The sequence below is a fragment of the Parus major genome, chromosome 14 (assembly GCF_001522545.3).
Source record: "Parus major isolate Abel chromosome 14, Parus_major1.1, whole genome shotgun sequence".
In the NCBI taxonomy this organism is placed as follows: Eukaryota; Metazoa; Chordata; class Aves; order Passeriformes; family Paridae; genus Parus; species Parus major.
In genome coordinates, this window is record NC_031783.1 from 13771555 (window position 1) to 13796111 (window position 24557).

A 24557-nucleotide genomic window follows, 5' to 3' on the forward strand; every position below is an offset into this window, starting at 1 on the left:
CCTGGCATCCTGTCGGGCTGTGTTTGCAGGCACAAATACTGGTACAGCCTGACTTCCTCAGGAAAGGCTACAGCCGTCCTTGGAGACACCCGAGCTCAGGCAGCAGCTGGAATCAAACCCACACTCTGCCACCGGCTGTGACAGAACCAGGGAAACATCATTCCAAAGGGCTGAGCAGCTCGGGGACACATTCCTGCTGGCACAAACACAGAGCACAGCCAAGGAAGATGGAAGGGAAGCACTTACAGCCAGGAGGGCTCCCCACACCATAAATATGAACCTTTTGCTGTGAAATGCTCTCCTCCTGCCTTTCTGAGCATGGAAGCATTTGCTGGGGAACATCAGGCTGGGAGAAGGGAGCATCTCAGCAGGGATCAGAGCAAATTCCATCTGAGCACTAACCTGAGAATGGCTCATAGCCACGGGCATCTCTGCTTACCTTCACTGGTCACTCCTTCTTCCAGTTCGGTGCCTTTCTGCAATAGGAACAAAAAGGCACGTGAGCACAGGCAGTGTTTCCCCCTCCCTGTCATCCCCTCCACCTTTAATACAACCGGACAGTTTCCACCACTTGTTTCCACATATTAACCACTGGAGCAGGGCGACCTGGGGAAATCACACGGCTCCCACGTCGGGAGGCCAGTGGGGACTGACATTTCACTGCGCTGCAGAGCAGGAGGGTGAGCACTGACGTGCTTCTGAGGATTGCTGGTGGATAGCTAAGCTTTCCCTGTTGGATCTCAATGTCAGTCCAGTGCTGTTTCCTCTTCAGACAGTAATTCTGGTCCAAATCTGAGCTGTGTGAGTCATACACACACTGTACCAGATGGCATCTTTTCTGTCACACCATCCTTAAAAAAGTCAGGACTCTGGTTTGCATTGTGTCTTCAAGTAAAATGCATTTTTAGCTTACAAAGGACATGTGCAAAATTGTTTGGGGTCAACATTCCTCCTGTGAGAGTTTGTTTTAGGTTTCATACAAAAATACAGCAGCTTTCCTGTGCCCATGCTGTACAAAGACAAGACCAGGGTGAACTGGATGAAGGATACTGACAGCAGTTAATGTTTGTCCATCAGAATCAAAGGCTGGGAATGCCACAGGGTCACTGCATTTCCACCAGTTTGTGCAATTCAATGTGCACTTCAAATAAGGAAATTAAAAGCCCAGGGAAAGGCGTCCTTGTCAATCTAGCAGGATGTTTAAGATGGGTAAAAATACTGGTTGAAAACCTCATGTTGAAACTGCTTTGAAAACATAAAGTATTTGTTTATACTTGGCTTCTCTAGCAGGAGTGGGAAGATACTGACTGGCCTCACATTTTAGAGCCTGAGCATCTCCTGGACTCCTACTGCACTGAGGTTTCCCAAGGTTCACACAGCAGCCCCTTCACAGGCAGAGTTGTGTCCAGTGGACCCCAAAAAGGGTAAGGAAATAACAATTATCTAACCTTCAACTTCCTCACCTGGGAAATAGAGAATTGAAACGAGCTGTTAACAGAACAAGGAGGAGGGGACCCAGAGTGAAAAACAAAAATCCAGTCCAAATTTTCACAGGCATCTCTCTGCTGCACCCACATAGGGTTGGAATGGGGACCCAGGGACATCCCCAGGCTTGCTCAGGCATTTCCAGGACACTTCTCTGCTTTGTTCCTTTTGAGCAAGTCTGTGCTGGGGATGACAGATGCACAGAGCTACCTCCATATCTCTCCATCAGATCTTCTCTCCCTCTAAACTAATTTAAATAGCAAAGGCAAAAGTTTATTGGTTAAGCAGAGTGGACATGCTACATTTACTGTATTTTTTTAACAAAATGAGGCCAGTTTGTAATTAAATTTGGAAGTGACTCCTGTACTGAGTCCTGACAAACCTACCTGCAGCTGGAACCCAGTGACATTTCAGAGACAGCCAGTCAGTCTGCCAAAATCAAACACTGAACCCGGAATGTGTTTAAGCACTTCAGGCACCTCTGGAGAGCTGGAGAATTTTCCTCCTTGCAGTAAAGCCAGCTCCTCCAGTGCCAGAGCACAGGGCTGACGTGCCAGAGCGTGCCTGCAGCTCCGCTTCCAGCTGAATCCCACAGCTCCCAGCTGGGAGCTGAGCAGGCAGCAGCAAAGGGCTGGGGGACACCCTAAGGGAATTGGGAGTTTCCTGCCTGAAGCTGGAAGAATGGAAGGACATGATCCTTGGGGATATGGTGAGGTTCAGTTCACTAAAACCATGTTTAAAAGAACAGTGTGAGCACAACCCACCACCCACCCCCCAAAATGCACTTGGTTGATTTGAGTCATGCTTACATTGAAAAAAAATCAAAACAGAATAAATGTGTAATAGCTGTATCTTGCTTAAACCAAATGTGTGTTGGGACAGCAAAACAAACTCCAGGGTGAAGGCAAAGCTACTTTTAGTTCTGCTTTCTGTTTGTTTGTTTAATAATTACCAGACAATAACCATTTAGGAGAAAGTTATAAACATTGAAGAGAGATTGTTATAAATTTTTATAATTACTATTATGAAACATGTCAAGATTGCCTGCCAGTTTAACAAAGACATCTTGATTTGAAAGGAATCTAAGCCCTGATCCAGCATCTCTTAAAAGCATGCCTCAACATAAGCATGAACTTAGATCCTGTCTAAATAATGCAGCTTTAAACATGGACTTTAAGTCTGGTGCAGAAGAATTCAGCCCATATTTAATGCTTCCCTATTTGAGGATCAGAATCCCACGTTTTCTGGAACACATGCTATTCTGTGATGTTCACATGGAGAAGGGAAAATAAAACAGCTCAGAAAAAAAGTGTTTTGGTTGAATTGCTGAACACAACTCTGATTCCTCCTGCTTATATATTCCCTTCAAAGGGAACCAAACTCTCTGCTTGGGAAGTTTCACTGCTTCCTGCTATGAGAAGTACCAGGAACTCAGCAATGCATTGAAAGTTACCCGTGCAAGTGAAAAATGAAAATATAAAGAGTCTCACCAAGTCGGTACTGAGCCACTCCTCAATGTCATCCATGACAGAGGACTGTGCAACAGGGATCTAGGGAGTGCAGCGAGAGAACAGCAAGGCAGGCAAAAACCAAAACACATCCACAATCATGGCCACAGAGCGATGGAAAACGCCAGAAATAAGATTAAAAACAAAACAAAAACAAAGATGTAAGATGTGCTGGAAAAAAAAAAAAAAAAAAAAAAGGCAACAAAATATAAATGGCATTTCAAATAAAGAAACAACTTGGAAAGGAAATTGTGAACAACAAGGCTAAAAAAAAACAAGAGAAAGATTATGGGGAATGACGTGACTGGATGCCAGTGTAAGATGAGTAACTTCTCGACCACGTATTAAAACCATCAAGATGGACTGATGATTCTAATCTTGATCGTGAAATGCTTTTAAGGGTAGAATACTGGATATCAGTTAGGTTTTGAAATGTTAAATTTACACCTTTTGTTTTTTTAAAATGGGTATTAGCCACAGTGAAAGGTTAGAAAAAAGAGGGGCTCACAGTCCTCAGGCAACACTCCTATGAAAACAATTTGGTTTTCCCTGCAGGTGGAGAAGTCAGAGCTCAGGGTACAGTCATGCTTCCTCCCAGATCCTCCTCCCACCACACCATCGAGCCCTGGCAAGCCTTGGCACAAGGGTTTAAAGCAAAACTTCCACAGCTCCGAGTTCCTGCTCCTCTGCCAAAGGTGACCCTCAGCAGCAGAGCCCAGCGTGTATCAGTGCAAAGTGCAGAGTCTCAAAGGTGAGGGAGGAGGAAGAGGATGGGGCAGAGGAGGAGAGCACAGCCCCAGAGCTGCAGCAGGGCTCTCCAGAGCAGGTCAGGCTCCAGGGACAGTTTAACACTCAGGCATGGAAGGTTTGCCTCTGCCCCTGCAGGGGAACTGGTCACGACACCGGTGTGATTGCAACAGGGAGAGCAGAGGCAGCTGAAGGGCAGAGATTTCACACAGTGCTAAGGGTAACTGGGTCAGCAAAGGGAAATTACTGACTATTAGGTGTAGAATTTCCTGACTTAACTACACTGCTTAAATACAACAGAGGCCTGCCGAGGTAAACAGGAAAACACCACAATAGATCTAATAAGGACAACCTGAAAAATAGTTGGAAAACAATGTTAGACATGAGAGTTCCAGGCCAGGGCAGTGGGGCTGGCAGGGAGGAGACCTGGCACTCTTAGAGGGACTCTCCTAGACAGAAAAGGTGTCAGGGGTTCTCCACAGCTTTGCCTGAAGTCTCTCACAGGAATCACCCGCCCTGGAAGTGATAAAAATCCCTGTGGATGTGGTGCTTCAGGACATGGCTTAGTTGTGGCCTTGGCAGTGGTGGGTTAATGGTTGGACTTGATGGTCTTGGAGGTCTTTTCCAACCTTAATGACTCTGTGATTCAATAAGAAGAGCTGGAAGAGGCTCTGCAGATGCATTTCCTGGGAGGTGTAGTTTTCTCAGGCACTTTTAGCAGAGGAAGATGGACAGATGCTGGATCACAGAGGCTGAGGCTTTTTAGCAAAGCTCCTCAGGGATTTTTTTCACAGATTCAAATGGCCATTTGTACTGAGGAGGCCAGTTAAGACCTTGCTTGAGGTGAGGTGTGCTAAAGTGGATTAGTTGTGTCAAAGAACTGGAAATCCAGAACTCAATCCAAAGCTTTTCCCCCAAAGAGCAGCACCAGGAAGGTGGCCAGGTTCTGACTTGACAGGTGGTTGGACAAAGTGACAATTCCTGGGATCAGAGGTACAAGGTGTCATTTTGCTTCCAGCAAATTCATAAAGATCCCAAACAGAAAATAAATTCCTGTAGTTTCCTCTGGAATGGGCTGGATTTAGGATAACTGCCCCTTTCTGATTTCCTGCATCATGCACACACAATGTGAGCTGAAGCTACTCACAAGGGAACAGCTCTAAGCACTTTCCAACACGTTCCTTCCCAAGGCCAAGTTGAATTTTGTACAACTGTCTCCTTGGTTTAACAGCTTTATAAAATATTGGCTTCAGAGATATAAAGTAATGGATTTATTCAGTCTACAGCAACCTAAAGTCTATGCAGAAGTTGATCTGCTGCCTCTCTCCTGTGTTGCTTAACCTGCATGCACAAGGTAACACTGTGGAAGGTGCAGCCTCTGAGCTGTTGCTTGGTTTGCAGCTCAGAAAGGTGCTTATGTTTCTCTAAGGATAAGAACATGTGCATGGAAGGGAGGAGGAAAACAGCTGGTTTATTTTTCCTTTTCTGTGAATAAAATTTACAGGAACAGGGGGCTCCAAGAGAGCTAGAGGGGGATTTTGGATAAGGGCCTGCAGTGACAGGACAAGGAGAAATGGCTTCAAGCTGAAAGAGATTTAGATTAGATATTAGAAGAGATTATTCCCTATGAGGGTGGGGAGCTTGCCAGAGAAGCTGTGTTTGTCCCATCCCTGAAAGTGTTCCCCACATCCAGGTTGGATGGGGCTTGGAGCAACCTGGGATAGTGGAAGCTGTCCCTGCCCATGGCAGCAGGCTGGAATGAGATGAGCTTTTTTCCCAACCCAAACCATTCCAGGATTTTATGATTTTATGAATATAAGAGCAGCTGTTCTAAAAAGTGTGGCAGCACTGTGTCCCTGTATTAGAAGGAACAGATCTCAAATCTTGATTATCCTGAAAACATGACAGATGACTGCTCAAGCACTGAGTTCCTGAGAATCACAGGACTCTTGAATTTGCACAAGTCCTTGAAGAGCAGCTCAGCAGAACGAGAGTTTGTGCTGTGGTGTTTCATAAGAATTTTAAAAAATGAAAGAAAAAAAAAGCAAAAAAGGGAATTTTACTTTCAGCTAAAGCTAGTTACAACAAACAAACAAAGCCCTCAGAAGTGCAAGAGCACTTCTTGCAGAGAAGCAGACAAAGCTGTAAGGTAAACATCTGAGTGTGTCAGCTGTTTTCTATTCAGCACTGACCTTTTAAAAAGCTTCCCCTGTCTCCCAGAGCACCCACAGAAGTGCTGAGGGTCTGTATCTATTTGCTCCTTCCATGCTCAGCTTCCAGTTTATTTCCCTCAGACTCTGAGCCCCATTTCCTCATAAAACACGGGTTACATGTGTCAGGTTTAATTTGTTCAAGAATAAAGATGGAGGAAACTCTCAAAGAGCAACTGGAAGTTTTAAATTGTTTTAATGATAACATTGTACCATTCATTTTTCATTTTAATCTGACCATACAGAGAAGCTCAGTTTTTGCCAGTCAGTTGGGTACTTGGCAAGTCTTCCCCTTTCAGAAGCCCTAAACTGAAAAATGCGCAGGGGAATTTTGTTATAACTAATCCCTAAATTCCAACAGGGGCAATGTAAAAATAAATTAACTAGCTTACACATTAAAAAAAGACAACAGTTTCTGGGAACAAGCAGCAGTGGCAGCCACAGACTACATGGAAAAAACTCTGGAATGGGACACTCTTGTTGATAGTTTGATTATGCAAACTTCCATGCTCTAGTGAAGCTCTCAGTCTTGGCAAGAGAGCTCCCCAGATAGTCAGTGCTGGCTGCAAGAGCTGATTGTAAAAAAGATATTGTGAATTTTATTTTTTTTTAAAGTCTATACTTAAAGTAAATGGAAATTAAGTCACTAAATATTTTTGGATACTTTAAGTAACTGGCTTTAATTAAAAGTTGGGCTGATTGTTTAAATTCCTTTTTTTATTTAGTCTTTGGAAAATCCTACAAATGGGATCATCTCAACAGTCCTGAAAGGGAAATGGAAATGAGGGTTGGAAGAACAAAAGTGAGTGTTCAATCCCACAAAACCCACAGGAACCTGGAATTGAAGTTCCTACTTATCTAAGTTAGATTGTGTTGATGTTCTCACTAGCAATCAAAAGCCAAAGAGTATTGCCAATATATTTCCTCAGAAGTCATAAAATCCAATATTCTACCCTTAAAAAGACAGTTTAAGGTTATTATTATCACATTTTATTTCTATTAAAAATGATCCCACTGGAAAAGAAGCAGGTATGAAATGACAATTCAGGTCTCTGGGTGAGCTCATTAATGTTCTTAAAATGTTTAACAAGGTTTATGCTAATTGTTGCTAGACTACTGCCTTGTAATAGCTTAGTTAATTCCACTTATTTCTAGATGTTTAACAAAGCTGACACCAGTTCTTGGTTAGTTGCTACTCACTCCCCCTCGTTGGTTAGCAGTAGTAAAGGTCTGTCATTCCTACAGCAGCACTAGGAGCACTCTAGCGGGCTACTCCAGCTTACTACTACAGCCTTACCATCTATTTAAAGCTGTTGTGATCTTGAAATAGCTGCTTGGCCTCAATATTAGAACACTCTTGACTTTAGGTGTAAGGATTAAATGAACTCCTTGTTTCCCCATAAGTGTGTTTGTGCAGTGGGGAGCTCGGCTGCAGAGCCTGTTGTGCCCGTACAATAACCAGCCCGTCTGGATGTGCCAGCCCTCGCTGACACGGGGCATGGGATGTGCTCTGGGAAACACCACGGCTGGGTAAGGAGACCCCCGTGGTCTTGGGCTAAGGGAAAGCACCTGCTTGCCTTCAACAGGGAGAGGGGTTCCACCAGATGGAAGAAATGAGATCTTCACGTGTCTGTTTTGGGGCTTATCCGCAATTCAAGCGCTTCAGTCTCTAAGAAGATGTTATTCAACAGTATCACGTTACCCAAGTCATTTCCACATCTCAGATCCTATCTCTCTCTTGAAGGCACATAGCAGCATCCCACTTGGTTACTAATTAACAGAGGTTTCATTTAATCTTCACTCACCTATCTTCCCTGCAAAGAAGGCTCTCCTCTCTAGCCAGGCATGCTGCTGGCGGTCAAGATAGAATGCTGAGTGGTGTTCACATCACTTCCTGTGAATTCTGGTTCAGTTTCATCCTTCCCCTGCCACTGTCCCAACTAATGTCCTGACATGGTGGCTTAAGCAACACCTGCTTCTTACTTTCATAACAAATAATCCATTTGGCATGTAAGTGGGTTGACTGATTTTTCTAAGAAAGGAATACATTAATGCAAATCTCAGTAGCTGTCCAATCTCATGAGAAGGGAACTGAGACCTGAACTAAAACATGGCTCTGTGGTAAAGTCTGTGCCTAAATGCTGCTGCTGTGGAGCCTTGTGTGGGATCTGCATGGCAAAACCCTGACCTCACACTGCAGACAGACCTGTCACTGGAACAGCTCACCTCCCATCGCTCACACATTTGAAAACCAGAAACATTTTCTCTACTTTAGTTTTGTAGGTAGAGCTGGGATGGATAAAAGTGTGGCTTGTGTCTGTCTCCACGGTTCTGGCATCATCCTGATGGCAGAACTGAGCCACAGGTTAACTGGAAACAAGAACAACGCTGCCAAATTCACTGGGAGAGGAGAGCCAGAGACTGCAACGGTGTGTGGTGAACTGGGATGCAGAGAAATGGAGTGGGAAGGACTCAACCCAAAGCTGAAATGTATCACAATGTCAGGTCATGAGGGATGTAAGAAGCACTCTGGCAGGTGGGGAATTCCTTTTGAGTGGTCTCAGTGTTGTACAGGCACAGGGAACAGCAGCGTCAGCTCACCCCTTTCCTCCTCATTAAAGTACAAAAAGTACCCCACAGAATGGGCACATCAAATTCACACCTGGGATTCTAGCTACCCACTGGCATTGTAAATGCTACAGGTCATATTAATAAACACTGTTAAGAACTACGGCCAGTTAAGAGAGAAACGGAGTTAATGATTAGTTTAGTTTTATTTAAGGTATTTCTCTCTTGTATTTAGCATACAAACACGGTGACAGGTTTGTAAGAGCAGCAACTGGTTGGACAGCCAGGCCCCCTTCCCTCCCCAGATCCATATGCCTCCATGAATGCTGCAGTATCCTTTTTCCAGACTGAATAACCACAAGCCAATGAAGGAATATGCTGTTTGCTTTTTTAATAAAGCAGTGGTGTGAGTGGTGTGAACAGCAGGGGTGCCGATTTCATGCTTCCCCGCTCTTGTAAACAGTGGAAAGGCAAAGAAGAGGAACTAACTCAATCACTGGATTATTCATTATGGATGAACATCTAACAGTGGCACAGCACATCCCTGGCTGCAACAGAGCCACCGAACAGTGAGAGCTCTGTGAGCCACAGTCAACAGTAGCAGAGGCAAAGCTGATACTGCTGCTCATTTTACAGCTTTTCACTCTCACCTTGTGAGCTGTGGGTGTCTGACAGCACCAAAATGACACCCTGGCTCCCAGGGACAGGTACCCACAGTGGGCTTACCCACGTGTGTGAGCAGGCATGGAGCTGCTTTTGTGCAGGCAGATACACCACCTGTCCCATCACTGTGTGTGCAAACTTCTGCCAAATTTCTAAACTGGCCCTGAGAAATAATTTGGATTAGCCCTAGATCCAGAAGAATAAATGCAAGTGTTTCATAGAGTAGATACTGCACACTCTGGATTCTCTAAACTTTGAATTTTCTGGGATGTTTCTCTTTTTTAGGCACTGGAAAGCTTAATCAGGGCTTTCCCTGGAGTGAGACATTCTTGCTCCATGGGATTCCTGGTGCCCAGCCCCACAGGCTGCACTACCAGCACACCCCAGAGCAAACAAAATTCTCCATGCACCTCTCTCAACTCTCCTGCAAGCCAGGACTGTCTCAGGAGGATTTTCTGCAGTTAGGTCACATTATTGGTACTAATCTCAAACACTTAAAATGATGGATTACATCATCCAAAAAAATGGTCTTAGAACTTGGCTTTAAGGCATAGCTGAGGCTATTTTCCCCTTCTTCTGGCTTCTGCACCTAAAGCAGGCTTTGAACTTCTCTTTGCAAACACATTGATGAAGGACAACTTCAAAGAAGGTCAGAATGTGCACAGGTTCAGTGATCTTCAGAAGCCTGATTTTATCAAGGCACTGGCATCACCAGACATAGGAATTAAATCCTTAAAGCCAGAAACACTATTGTACCCCTACAGGAGTCTGATTCCTAATGGCACTGGGGTTGAAGATGTCAATCTGGGCAGCAGTTCTCCCATTCCATTTCTTGCATAAAGAGTGATCCCTACATTACTCAATTCAACTACATGAGGTCCTACAACTTCCCTATGTTTATTCCAGACCAAGAAGCTAAGCACTACCAGAAAAGGCTGCTTTACAGACACATAACAAGTGTTCTCTTTATGAATAAGATCCATGAGACTTGTGTTTATCCCTCGAAAAGTGGATACTGCATAAATAAATCAAGACAGTAGAAGGAACCAACTGGATCCCCAGGCCTCTTCTGAAGGTGACGTGGGATCCTACAAATGATTCGGTTGTTTACAGGTCTTTGTGCTGTATAAATCAGAAATTGGTGCAAATCTTTCCCTTTGCCCCAGGTAATGATCTAGGTGGGAAATAAACTCCTTGTACTGTCCGATTTCAAGCGGTTCAATAGGGCAGGACGAGAGGTGAACAGAGGATGGTTATTCTGGGTCAGGGACTGGGGTGGGCAGTAGGAATTGCTTCACTGGTGAAGTCCTCACCATTCCTTGTGTAATTAGCCACTTGTCTATAGGCTCCATGTCTGAGTTCCCACCTTTACCTCTCCTCTGTGTTGAGAACAGAAAGGTCCATAAAGAGAGAAGCCACAGCAACAACCCGTGATAAAGTAATAAAACAGTTAAAAACTTCACATACACAGACACACACATACACACACAGAGTTGCCTACAGTAGCTTCTGGCAGCAGCTGTGTCCCCCTCTGCCTGTCAGCTCTGTCCATGGGGGGACAGACCTCACTCAGAATTCTGCACTTCCTACAGACAGTTCACAGCGTTTTAGCACTCCCTCCATGATGTCCTTAAAAATAAAAATAATAGTAAAATAAACCAATCACTGGCTAGTAGTGAGGCTGATGTTTGTCATCTTCTTAGAAGAAGGAAAAGTGAGGCTGTACAAGCTTCTGCAGCCAGTCAGACTGCAATGGAAACTCTCGTGTCACACTCTGCGGAGTCCCCCTTGTTTATGAAGCCATGGGTTGCAGCACACCCTGCTCATGTCCTTGACCTCAGCAGGCAGACTGCCCCACACAGACAGCACAGCAGCTCTGAGATGGTGTTGAGTGGAGGGGAAGTCAGGGCAGTTTGCTGCAGTGTCCTGGCAGCCTTTCAAGCTGCCCCTCTTGAAAAGCGCAGAGGTCAAAGGACTGCTGATGCATCCAGCTCCCCTGAGCAGGCTGCAGACTGTGTGGCACAGCACCACAAACACTCTAAGATGGTTTTGTGTCCTTCAGCATCTCCTCCCTGAGCCAGGGTGGGATGCAGAGTCATCTCCAGCTCTGGAGGGGCTCAGCAGAGTGCAATGGCTCCAGCTCAGAGCTGGGTGAGCTCAGCAGAGAGCCACTGGTGTGTTATGTCCATCCACCCTGCCACCTGCACACACAGGACACCTCTCCTGTCCCCATTAACACAGGTAATGGAGAATCAGATGCAATCTTTTATGACTCATTTTCTGAGGGAAGGAAAAAAAAGGGGGGAAATCATTCCAATTTCATCTACTCTCTGTGTAACACCAGAGAATTGTTTCTTGGACACCTTTCCTCCCAGTTGTGATCATGCAACAACTCTGTGGCAACAAAAGCAATTCCCAACATGGAAAAGCAATATTAAGAAAACAGTGTATTTTTAGCTCATCTTGTTTCCAGCTGCTAAATCACATTAAAAGACAGCTAATGCCACGTGATCAGCCTCATCTCTGCAGACCATTCCAAGAATGACTACATTAGAAACGTCGGATGTGCTGAATTCTACCGCTGGACAACTGTGCTGGAACGAGACGTGTGTGAAGAATGTGTTGCAAAGCTTTTGGCTCCTCCCCAGAGCTGTTCTTAAATTAGCTCTACCCAAATTAAAGCCTGTCTTTTCATTTACTGAGCACTGCCAGTTTTTTGCTACACATGCTGGGGCTGGTAACTTTAGGAGAGTTTAATTTTTATTTCCTTTAAGAAGAGACACTCACAAGCCTCACAACAGTTGAGAAAAAGCATTTACCAATTACAGAGCGACTGCATTTCAAAACAAGCTCTTCTGACTACATGATACAGTCTCCAGGACCTTTGAAAAGAGGCTGAAAGTCTCAACATCTCAGAGCCCCAAGTTCCACAACCCATAAGGCATTTACCCCAAAAAACTTTGACCCTCAGATGAGCTTAGCCACAGCCCTTTGACGTGACAACACTCAGGGCAGAGCAGCAGCTCTGCTGGTGTGAATGACACGTTGTGCTGGTGCCTAAAGCAGAACTGGCTGGAAACAAAAGTGTTAATAAATAAAGACATGACCCTGAGGCCACTTGGGAATACAGCCCCCTTGACCAGTTAAATTCAAGCCTCTTGCATTTGTTTAGTCAGGAACAAAGAGCAGAAACTCAAATCCTTCCCCACGTCCTGCCAATAACAGCTCAGTGATACTGGAGGCTTGGGATGTCACACTGGATTCAGGAATTCCTGTGAAGGAATATTTCTGCCCCTGCCTCCTCATGTTTCCCTTTTCCCTCAGTAAAAGCAGTACTGCTGCCATGAGTTTTTTGGGGCTGAGCTCCAGCTGGTCATGGGGCTGACCTGGGTTATAAATGACCCTTTCTGCAGGAGGACAGGGACAGGAAGAAGCAGGTAGGTTTGTGGGGTATGCTCTGGAAGAGCTGAGGCCCTGCTCCCACTGAATGATGGCCCAAGCAGGCAGGCAGCTGTGATCTGACCCCAGCTGGCTCCCAAAACAAATTCTCCCTGGCTTGGAGCACAAGCTGCCAGGCATGCCAGCTGCCCAGAGCGCTCCCACTACATGTCATTAAAGAACCAGGGTGGATCAGCCAAGGCAAGGGGAGGCAATTCTCCCTGGTGAGAGGCATGTGCACTCTGCATTTGCTCTCCCATGCTATGCTGGCTCTGCCGTGCTCCCTAGTGGTCATCACAGCCCAAAATTGGACTGGAAAAAGCTCTGAACTTGCTCTGGTCTTTAAAAACTTAAACCCAGCTGTGTACAAAAGAGCAGCACGTTTTTAAAAAGCAGGGTAGTAGAAAGGGGTTGAGGGATGATCTGAAAGCTCCTTCACTGGGGGATGCAGACAAAGCTGCCCAAGTTCTCTCACCCGTGTTTTAAGTGTCAGCTGTTGTGAGGTGACAGCACATGGGGCTCTTCTGCCCACACAAGAGAGCAAGAGCCTGCCCTGGGCAGACAGAACAGGCTGCAAGTGAGGGCAGCTATGGCAAAGAATGTGAAGTATTAAAAGTCTGCATCATTTCTCTCCTTGTAACTCGCTTGTGTATCCACGCACCTGGAGCAAAGTCTAATAGATTAAGACTTTCATAAGCAAAACCAAACCAAGCCAATGCACATCAGTGTTCACAGAACATTCCCCATTTAATTCTTAGCAGTGATTCCAGCCAAAGAGCTGGACTCCCCAGACAAGCTGCAAGGACACAGGAGAATTTACCCACTATGATTGTGAAGTCTTTTAGACTGGAGTGCAGCAGATCATTACTGAGCAAGTATTTGCTCCCAGATATCAGTTTCAAAATAGCCATTACTACCACGCTGCTGGAATACAGAATGAGAAGCTCAGTCAAAGCAGCCACCTCCAGCTTGGATTCCACGTGGATAACAAAACACAGAGCCGTGACCTACCCCTCCCGTGTTCTGTTTCCGAACATCCAGGGCAGATGCCAGTCCTTTGACAGCCTGTGGATCCTCGTACGTCACACTGGAAGAAAAGAACAAACCACAGAACTAGAAAGAAAGCCCAGCTGTCACTCAGGAGCAATCATGGAACCACAGGAAGCCCTGGGTTGGAAGGGATATTAAAAGATCATCTCATTCCACCCCTGCCAGGGGCAGGGACACCTTCCACTATCCCAGGTTGCTCCAAGCTCTGTCCCATCTGGCCTTGGACACTTCTAGGGATGGTGCAGCCACAGCTTTTCTGGGCAACCTGTACCAGTGCTTCACCACCTTCACAAGGAAGAATTTCTTCCCAGTATTTAATCTAACCCTACTCTCTCAGTTTGAAGCCATTTCCCTTTGTCCTGTCACTCCAGATACTTGTAAATAGTCTCTCCTCATCTTTCTTGTAGGCTCCCTTCAGCCACTGGAATTAGGTCACCCCAATACCTTCTCTTTTTCAGGCTGAACAATCCCAATTCTCCCAGCTTTTCTTCATGGGAGAACAATAGTCTGGGTACCCTGATTTACTCCCCTGGGAGCCATAAAGCACATTCTTTTTCTTAATAAGACTTGAAGGGTACTGTGTGTACCCCAAGAAGATGAGCTTGCTTTGTACAAAGGCCACACATTAGTTTTGGAAAGCACCTTGAGGCAAAGAGAGTAAGATCAGTATTATGAAAGACAGGCAAACAGGTCATGAGGCACCCTAAAAACGCCCAAGAGCAAGTGGGGGACTGAGAAAAGAGGCCTGATTGCAGATTATGTTTAACAAAGATTTGGAGATGACATCTGGAAGCCTGACCTTGATATGTGCATGGCGGGGGAAGGTAGAGCGAGACTTGAGGAGAGATGAAATTATGCAACTGCAGTGAAGCAGACAAAGAAATGCACTATTTACAGAGCTGTCAAAAGCTTCTTAAGTTGCAATGCAAAGGGGGACATGCAGCAGTCAGGTGACAGAGGCAGCAGCATCATCTCGCAGAGCACACTGGCGAACCATGAGCTGCAGCAGACACAAACACGCGCCCGTAAATCAGCTCCTGGGAGGGGCTGCCTGCCTGAGCAGGGGGAGCCCTCTCTCCTCCTTGTGCTGGCTTCTCCCAAGCTGTGAGCACAGCACCCAGAGCTCTCACACCCAGAGCTGTCACCTACACACCACAGCGAGTCACACTCGTGCCTTTCCTCCTCCCTGCTGCTCCGTTTATAAAGTGCACAATCCAAGGAAGACAGAGCAATCCTCCCTTGTGAAATCATGGATGATCCGTGCTCCTTGTTCCATTAGGTACAGTGTGGGAAGAGTAGTTTTGTGCTTCATTTAGCACAAGAGACAGAGGGACCTCGATTAGATCTCTCCTGCAATGCATCTCCTTTCTAACTGCACATTAAGGCTCCCAACCCAAAATCTCTAGTGGTGGCTTATCCCTCTACATTAGAGCATTTCTTCTCAGCACTGATACAGCTGAGGCAGTACCAATGGCTGTATTGATAACTGCAAATAAAAGAGCCCAGTATAGTAACAGCCTCAAGTTTTCTAAATTTTTGATTATTTAACACCATTTCTTAGCTTGAGACAAGATACTGATGATGTTCTGACTGCTGGTAGCCATTACTTCCTCTAAAATCTGAAGCCAGGAGGCAAGATAGAACATATGAAAGAAAAATACCTGAGTGTGTCTTTTGTTGAATATCACTTGACAGGGATCAAAGGATTTCTTAATAACTGCATAGATTTATTTTACATTAAAATAATTTGACCTGTTAAATGCCCTTGAAAGTGACAGATTTGCAGCTCTAGAGATGCAAGCCCTATGCATGTAAACAAATCAGAGGTAGCATGGAACCAGGTAAGGTATGCTGCCTTGACAGCCTGTGAGAGTCTGACTGGGGGCAAAAGGAGAGTTAACTGGATGGTAATTCTGTTTCCAAGCCTTTGATGACAGTAATTCAGTCACCAAAGCACATCCATGACTTTCAGGTGAAGGACCCCTCTGTTCCTGTATCTCAAACACGGGTGGAAGGGATGAGAAGCCTTTAGGAGAAGGCAGAAGTAGAGGTAAGCACACTTCCAAGTTTCCAGTGAGCTCATTAACTAAGACAGTCTATACCCAGCCAGACTGCTCTGTCCAGCAGCAGGAACTTCTCCACTTGCTCATATTAATAACAACCAAAAGGATAGGGATAGGATTAAAAGTACAAAAACATACACCAAATCTACTTTTTCAGTGTGAAGTCAAGAAGTTTCAGATTTATGCCCTTAGAAAACAGCAGTGCCATGACTCAGTGCTAAAGACAAACTCCAACTTACTTCTTTCTTTGCTCAGCCAAGGAGCTGCCTCTTGTCTGTGCAAACATGTCAAAGTCATCACGAGGATTACTGTGCTGGAGGGAGCTGAGTGTGCCACTGACACTGTTTGTGCCCAAGTCTGCAACCAGAGAAGAAAAAATAGTGAACCAGTGAAATAACAAACCATCATCATTAACAGCTGCAGCACTGAGGAGAGTTTTGTTCAAAAAAGGTTGGAGGATGCTCATCATGTGCTCTTGAAAGAAAAATACAGAGATTATCTAATTCATCCTGGAAGTACCATTCCATAAATGCTCCTCATCAAGAAGCCAGCGTTTGGGAATTGGTGTGAACCTGTTGCCAATATATTGAAATATTCACTGGTTACTAACACAGTTCAAAATTTTGTGCATGGACAGTAGTTTTCTCTGCAATGTTTTCTCTCAGTTACTGTGAAATCAACACTTTCAAACTAAGGGATATGGTCTTGGTGCAGTGCTGATTTCACAGAGAACTATAACTAAGCAGAAACAGTAGTACAAGTTCTGCCATGAACAATAATCTGCACCCTTTCCATCAATCTTCCCTCTGATTAATAAATCCCTCCCTTTGTGCCAGGCTGGTTCTCAACTGCAGATTGTCACAGTGCAGGAGATGGGAATGCCTTCTAATCCCCCTAGAAGCCAAATACCCAAACCTTTTGGAGGCCACATGGCAACATTAATAGTAGTGGAGAGCATGATCTAGATCAGGCACTCACCAAGCCCTGCAAGCTGTGAAGAAAGTGAAGATGGAGGTGCTGAGTTTCCAACCATTGGGCTCACTACAGCTGGAGAGCCAGGACCCAAATCTATTAAATTATCTTCTGTCACCTCATTCAGCACCTGTCAGGACACAAGAAACACAGAAGTTACATGTCAGACATTTCTGCTTGCAGTACAACATTAAACATCACAATTTTCCACATGAGATATAAACTGTTTTCAGAAACAAAACTTCTTTGTTGTGACTGAAGTGTCAATACAGAGTCTTTGCTGAAGTTTGCATCACACTGAAGAAGTGGTAAAACAAAGTAAACAGAGGAAATAATTATGAATGCAGAATAGAAAACATAATAGAAGTACAGATTCATCATTAACTCAGACCTTGAACAGTATAAAACAACCATAAAAGAGTTTTCATTTAAAGAAAATTATTAGATAATTAGAACTTTGCAGCTTGGAAAGGGGCTGCTTAAATAGGAGATGAGAGTGGCTCCTAAAATTATGAATGGCATGAAGAAAATTAACCTGAACAGTGGTATTGTAAGACACAGTGAAGAAAAATTAGGTGAAGCAAACAAAAATCATTAAGTGACTTGATCAAATGTAAACAAAATATTTGTTATATATAAATTCAAAATAAATATGTAAAAATGTATAGTGAAACTGTGGAACTTATTACTTAAGGACATTGTGAACTCCTAAGTCCACACAGACTCAAAAAGCAATCAAAAAAAGTTAATAGAGGAACGAAAATCCATCAAGGATTGTAAACACAGAGATGTTTTAGTGTGAAGTGACTTCCTGAGCTAAAAGTTGTCCCTTGGGGTTTGCCACATTCTTACTTTTCCTGGCATCCACCATTAGCCAGTACAGGCAGGACACAGGGCTGGGCAGGTAAAAGGTGTGATACTACTGATAGTACTGCAGCTGATAGTACTGATAGTACTACAGAGAGAATCAGTGGAGTAGGTACTTACTCCATTACTGGTGTTCTGTGTTGAGCGTCCTGATCTGTATCGTTCAAATCTGTTCAGGAAAAAAAAACCAAAATCCAACATGGATTAACAGACACCAATAAATAATAAAAAACATGAGTTTATAACCAAGCCATGACATGCTTGCCACTGAACTTAGTTTTCTCTAGCTCCAAAGGGAAGCCTGAAAGCTTTCACTCCAAACCAGGACAAAGGGAGGATTCCTGAGAAGTTGCACTCTTGGCAAAGGTGGATTTTAAATTGACTAATCTGATCTTGCAGCACAAACATGCTTGAAAAACACTGCAGGTTTGTTGTTTTTTTTGGTTTGGGGGGTGGTTTTAATCATTAAGTGCTTTGTGACAGACTGTTGTGTGAGCCAAGGGACAGGAGGAACTGCAGCAAGATTGATGCTCACAGCTCAACAAGCCAAGGACCTTGAGCAGCTCATCTCACTCCCACTCACCAGCTCTCTCTTGCTGCAATAATGTAAATGAAGAGCCATATGTGTGTGGCACAGCCCAACCCAGGCACAGGTGGCACAGGGGACAATGAACAGCAGATTCACTGCTTGCAACATCCTGAGTCTGCTCAAAGATGGTCACAGCCAGTGCTCAAATAGGTTGGTACTTTCCAACAAGGAAAAGTAATGATGTTGGATAAAACCTTCGTACTTCTAAGGAGAAGAAGTCAAGCTCTGATCTCTTCTTTACTCCATGCACCTGGGGCCACAAACCTAAACTCAGCTTTCATTAAAGTCTTCAAGGCCAGGCTGGATGGAGCTTTGAGCAATCTGGTCTAGTGGAAGGTGTCCTCACCCATGGCAGGGGGGTGGGATTAGATGAATTTCGAGATCCCTTCCAACCCAAACCATTCTGTGATCCTATGAACTCAAAACAGCAGGGGAACTACCTGCTCCCATGGCCTGTCTGAGGCCAGTCTGATCTCCTTCCTTACCATGGAAAAGCACCATGATTTCTTGGAGGTTTGAATTTTTCAAAGTAGTTTCAGAAGTAGTCTCTCTTTCCAGCAAAATGCCTGTAATATTCATATAATCCTCCGGGTTTTCTCCCAGATGGACAAAATACAACAGGGAATGTCAAGCAAACTAAAATGTTTTCTTAATGTAACAGAGGAAAATGCAGACTTAAAAGGCAGCAAAACCAAATTCAGGCCCAAATTTCAATTTTAGGAAACTGTGGGTGTTTGCTATTACTGGAAATCCAACTCCCTTTGCTGGAAAAACCTAAGACACCTCCCACCTCATTTCTCACCAAAAGGCTTCTGTTCATTTACATCCCAAGGCTTCACAGCAAAGGCCAGAGCTCCTGCTTGAGTCACTGACAGAGCTTGGTCCCTGTGCTAGGAATCAGAATGATGGATGTGGAGTTTTTGGAATAGCAGAGGAGGAACTGGAATTTATTGAATGCTCAGACCAGTGCAGCTATTCCACCATAAACTGCTTGCTAACATCACTCAGCCCCCTTTCATGAATAATAACTACAAACACATCAGGCACAGTCAGCAAAGTCGCAGAGGGGGGGAAATAGAAAAAATGTTAAGGGTGACCATACTAAACCTCAATGATAGTTGCACTCTGCCACTTGTAGAATCCTGCTTGTGCATGAAACACTCAGCATTTCACACAAAAAGCCAGCGTTTGTTTCAAAGTTTGCCCCATCTCCTCTGAACGAGGAAATCAAAGGCAAAATCGAGGGCACCGAGTCGTCTTTGCAGCCTTTGCCGTGACAGCACAAATTCACAGATCTAGAGTCTAATTTATTTTTAAAGGCTTGAGAAACAAAGCCCTGTGCTAAGAGCAAGGAACAAAGGGTACTCTTTAGTGCCTCGCTCCCCAGGCCTGTCATTAAGGGGAAGATTAAACTTTCCCAAGACTGCGGCATCACGCGTCACCTCCTGCAGCAGATGTGCCTGACAGCGCCTTTGTCTGACGTGTCGAAAGTCCTGTGCCCCAAGTCCTGTCCCTGGGGATCATTCCTGCAGACCAGCTCTTCAAAACATTAACTCTGCACAAGACAGGCTGCTTTTTCTTTTTCAAGATTTTAAGTGTTGCTTAAAAACAAACCCTTTGCATGGAAAATGCTCCTGCCCACCTCAGGAAGCTCCCCTTGAAGCAGCACTGGGACTGGAAGGCTCAGAGATCAGAGGGCAGAGAGAGCTCATGGGAGTCTCCCTAAGCCAGGAAGCAGCACAGAGATTTGTGCAGAGCCTGGGCTAGCAGGGGAACTAGTGACTGTGGCTGTGCTATTTTTGGTCCCAAGTCCTCTACAGCCCTGCACAACAAGGACTTGCAGACTTGAGTCTCTGCATTCAGATAGTTTTCATAAGGTTGCCTTGCACTTTATGGATATGGCCCATAAAAATTCAATGCATAGTACAAAAAAAAAATAAAAAATCATAGTATTAAAAGAATCAATTGAAACAGGAATGTTACCATAAAAGGCCATAAAAACACTGTGTGAATGGTTCCTGTGGTTTGGTTCTCTGTGTCATGTTAGACCCTTGGCCCAGAAGGCCCAATTTCACCAACTGACCTATTTTATTCTTAACTGAAAACCCTGAATGAATGTAAATGGTTGCTGGGAGAGGTGCCCCACCTTTCATATCGGAGGAAGACATTATTTAAATCATCATTCACGTGCAGCAGCTCCTCTGTGACTTCTTCATTGGACACTCGTGAGATAAGCTCCACAATTCTCTGCTGCATGGCTCTGCAGGTTCGGTTCAGTTCCTAGGAGGAATGCATTGTGCACACACAGTCTGATAAGCAACAAGCAATAAGTAGATTTAGTTGAGCTCTGTTCACAGCCAAACATATCCCCCAGCTGAGAAACACTAAGACAAGTTTATCTTTGCATGATTAAATGTCACCCAAAAGCACATCTAATCAAACGCCCTTCAAAAGATGATGGCACAAAACCTTGAGAGCCTATTCACAATTCAACTTCCTGATTCTTCTTTAACTCTGAGCACTTCAGAAAATAAATATCTGTATTTTAGTCATCTTTTTCAAGAATAAAACATGCTAATACAACAGCTTCCCAGAAGAGAGCTTTCAAGGAAAATTCAATCTGCTCTTTTTGGCAGTATCATCCTTAAAAACTAAATTATGTGGATGGTGGAACATGTTGGGGGAAAAAGGTTCATCAGGGCTACCACAAGTACTAAGTGTGTGCTAGGATGAGAAGTGTTGGTGACACAGAATTTACCAGCTACAGAGCATGAGGGTAAAGACAAACCAAGGAGCAGGAGCATGAAAAGGTGAGTGCTCACACACCCTCCACACTGAGACACACAGAAATGTTCCCTTCCACTGAACAAGAGCACAGACAAGAGACTCCACAAAGGCTATGGGGAGTTTCAGAAGAATTGTTTTAAGGAATGCAGAGTGAGGGCATTTGCTTTAGAAGTCTATCATCAAGAAATCTAGATTTCAGTTTGCCTAGACCAGGATTTCTCATGCTTCCAGGACATCTCTTCCATCACCAATTACTTAGCAGAATTCTGTAGTCCTGAAAGGCCTCAAGAACAAAGGTCAAACTGGTCTGCTGAGGAGAACTGCAGGAAGAAATGTGACATATGGCAGGGTGCCTCTGATCAGGCCAATGGTTTTACTTCAATAAGCACTGACATTCCAGCTAAAGCATGTCCCTCTGTCATCTTCCACTCCTCCCAGCTCCACTTCACAGCAAAAATTCAGCACTAAACAAGGATGACTTGTTGGTACACAACCTCCAGGATGAAAGCAAAAATGTGTTTGTTTTCCTTGCATGGTCTGACATCCTAAGCTCTGGATAAATTTCACCTAGTGCAATCCAGCTGCCTTAACAGCTTGAGGAATGTGTTCTCCAATGTCAGTTTTGATCCCATCACTTTCCAAGCAGATTGTGACATTTCAGAGGTTTGTTTGCTGCCTTTCCGAGAGGGCTGACAGTACCTATCTATTCTGCTCAGAGCTGGCTCTCTAGCAGGCTGTTTACATTTGATTGTTGGAGAAAATGTCAGGAATTATTTAAGGAGGAGGGCTATATAAACCTCAAAGCAAGGAGTCCTTGCATGCAGCACCCAGCTCACAGCTCTCAAAAGACTAACCATCCTTTGTGATCAAAACCAGGTTCTCCCCAGCTCTGTGATTCAGATTTAGGCTGCATCAGTCACAGAAGGGAACCAGCTGGAATAAAGAATCATTGCTGTCTCTCCATTTTACGATCAAGTTCTTTCACCTTAAAGCTGTGCTCCAAGGTTACACTGTCAAGATGCTGGTGGTTGTTTCTCAGTGTAAGCAAACTGTTTGGTTTCGGCCTGTCATGGTTTCCTGGAAGCTGCTTTTGTTTTGAGCAGTTCGACCCAAATGGGCAGTGACTGAAAGGCTCTTTATTGCAAAGCCTCTCATCAGCTGCCATGATGGCTCTGAGACAAACACACAATGCCACTGCATGGGAGAGACCAGTTTTTGGATGGAATTCAAACTGATGTATCATAGAGAGCAATTCCCTGCCTCCCTCCGAAGGGATTGCTGTGGCTGCCCATCCTCCCCACTGGAGGATCAAAACAGAAGGCTATTTCTGAAGCTGTGGAAAGGCAAATCCCACATTAAGTGCAGCAGCTGGAATGCCAGATCACAATGCTCCTCATCTGTGTGCTCCTCATCTGTGGGATTCTGTGACTTTCCTCAGCCAAAAGGCCACCCCACGACCACTGGCCTTGGGAAATAGGTGTGAAGCCTGAGACACAAGCTCAATTTATACTGTTTTCTCTCTTGAGGTGCACAGTGCTGCACTGGATTGAGATTTTCCAGCAAAGAAATCCCTCCTGATTACAATCTAGCCCTTTGGACACCTGAGCACCTGCCTTAAGACACCACACCTTCAGGAAAACATATTTTCTGGAAAGACAATTAGTTCATAGATAAGATTTCATGTGGTGGAGAATCCACAAACCCTCAGCATTATTTAGTCCAGATGGAAATATGGAGAATTTTTTCCTGCACAGTGACTGGGAGTGTTTTGACACTGTACAAGTGGTAATAGGGGGTGTAAAAGAAACAGGAATGCTCAGGGCTTACAGGACCTGTGGCAATTCTAAAGCTGCTTAGTGGTAAAGGTGACCTAATATTCAACAGTAGGAAAAATTTCTAGCTACACAAAGAGGAAAGCACTGGAACAAGTTTCAAGGGAAGTCAGAGAATCCTTGTCACTGGAAGCCTTAACAAATGAAGAAAATCAAGTGATGGCACTTGCCAGGGTCAGGCATGGTCTTGTAGCTGTGAAGTAAGCTACAAGAAAACACAGCCCCCAGAGAAACACAAGCACAGAAAGGATCAGAATCATATTTTCTAGGAAACTTACCTGAAGTAACTCAAGGTCTGAGGAATCTTCTTGTCCAGGGACCATTTCTGTCAGCATTTCAGACATCACTTTTGTATTCCCACGAACAATATCCAGCTCACTGCGCAGCCGGGCAATCTAAATTGGGGTAACAAGACAGCAAAACACTGCATAATCTTTTGGTTTAAGCAGTTCATTTTCAAGAACTGACTTTGAGATATCTCTGGTTCTGTCTGACTTGATATCTCAGGCTCCAGACATTCTAGCAGGAAAAAAACCCCAAAAGATAAAAAGTTTACCCAGGAGAAAAGGAACAGAAAAAGAAAAAAATTATCATCACAAACCCAGATGTGCTGTGCCTGTATGGAAGGGAAGCAATTGCAAACAGCACCTAAAGCCAGACCTTGGCTGTGGTGCCTCACTCCAGTGTGAGGAAAGATGTACATATTTTAAGTAGAATCTTTGGCTCTGAAGTTATAATTTTGTAGGAAGAAAAGAAAATCCTGTATTAGGACATTTGCAAGGGCTTGACTTCCTGCATCTGCAAGACATTCTGTGCCTTGAAAGGAGATGGGCTAATGGGAATAACTGCTAAAATACCTCTGAGCAGGCTGGACCAGCAGATTGTGCTGCCATGACCAGGCCACAGAGACACATCCAAAGCCCAGATTTTACAGTATAACAGGAAGAAAGATTACTAAGGAGAGCCAAACCTAGGAGATAAAGTCCAAAGAGTTAAAATGAAAGTTCCTCTGCAAATTAATTTCTAATTAGATTTGCTGAGTCTCACTTGAAAGAATCAACATGCCAATACCTGTTCAGAATTAGCAGTGATGGGACCAGTCACATTCAAGGCTGGGGCCTGAGGAGCAGAATACGCCGTTGGAGAGGATGAAGAGTAAGAACTGCTGCTCATCCTTTGCTGAGACTGGGAATTGTGCATATTTGCTGCAGGATCAACTTCAGGAACACTCTGCCACATCAGAAAGACAGGAGTTCAAAAGCTGAGCTGGGACAGCACTTGCTTTGTCAGCAACCTCAGGCCAAACAGGCTCAAATATAGAACATAATTGCACCTTGTGGGAAAGGTCAGTGCAGCTACTAGAAAAGACTGGCAGCTTCAAAAATCTTCCATGCACAAGCATTTAAATCCATTTACTTTTACAAGCAAAGTGAGAAGCAAAATAAAAACAAGAGCCAAAGAGAAGTCATTATAAATTATTTTAAGCTAGGAATTAAGTTGCAGGCTTCCAAAAAATGATGTGATACATAGATACTGAATTTAATTAACCTTGACACAAGAATTGTAATCTCTCAGTCCTTGATCACTTCCATTTGCGCTTCAAAGATTCATTAACTTCAGTTTTCAGAGTGAATAATCAAAACACCTGTGATCATTAAGTTACTTCCAAGCAGCAGCTCTGTCAACTTTCCAGACTTTCCAGAGGTGTAAAGTTCTCACATTACCATGGGATCAGAGAGATTCAGACTCTGTACACCTCTAATAGACAGGCAGACCCT

At 44.4% G+C, this 24557-nt stretch overlaps 1 protein-coding gene across 3 annotated transcripts in view; it reads right to left on the minus strand.

Annotated features, from left to right (window-relative positions):
- The window catches only part of TOM1L2 (target of myb1 like 2 membrane trafficking protein), a 56447-nt gene that overhangs the window by 5438 nt on the left and 26452 nt on the right, over positions 1-24557 (minus strand). Inside the window, exons 6-15 of one of the 3 annotated variants that reach the window (XM_015643073.2) lie at positions 23851-24009; positions 23058-23174; positions 20307-20440; positions 17692-17740; positions 16711-16834; positions 15972-16089; positions 13631-13706; positions 10495-10560; positions 2976-3035; positions 440-476 (exon numbers count right to left, since the gene is read on the minus strand). In XM_015643073.2, coding sequence (XP_015498559.1) covers positions 440-476; positions 2976-3035; positions 10495-10560; positions 13631-13706; positions 15972-16089; positions 16711-16834; positions 17692-17740; positions 20307-20440; positions 23058-23174; positions 23851-24009 — 940 coding nt within the window. The remainder of the gene's footprint in view (positions 1-439; positions 477-2975; positions 3036-10494; positions 10561-13630; positions 13707-15971; positions 16090-16710; positions 16835-17691; positions 17741-20306; positions 20441-23057; positions 23175-23850; positions 24010-24557) is intronic. The other 2 variants (XM_015643074.2, XM_015643075.1) reach the window with 2 other exon arrangements.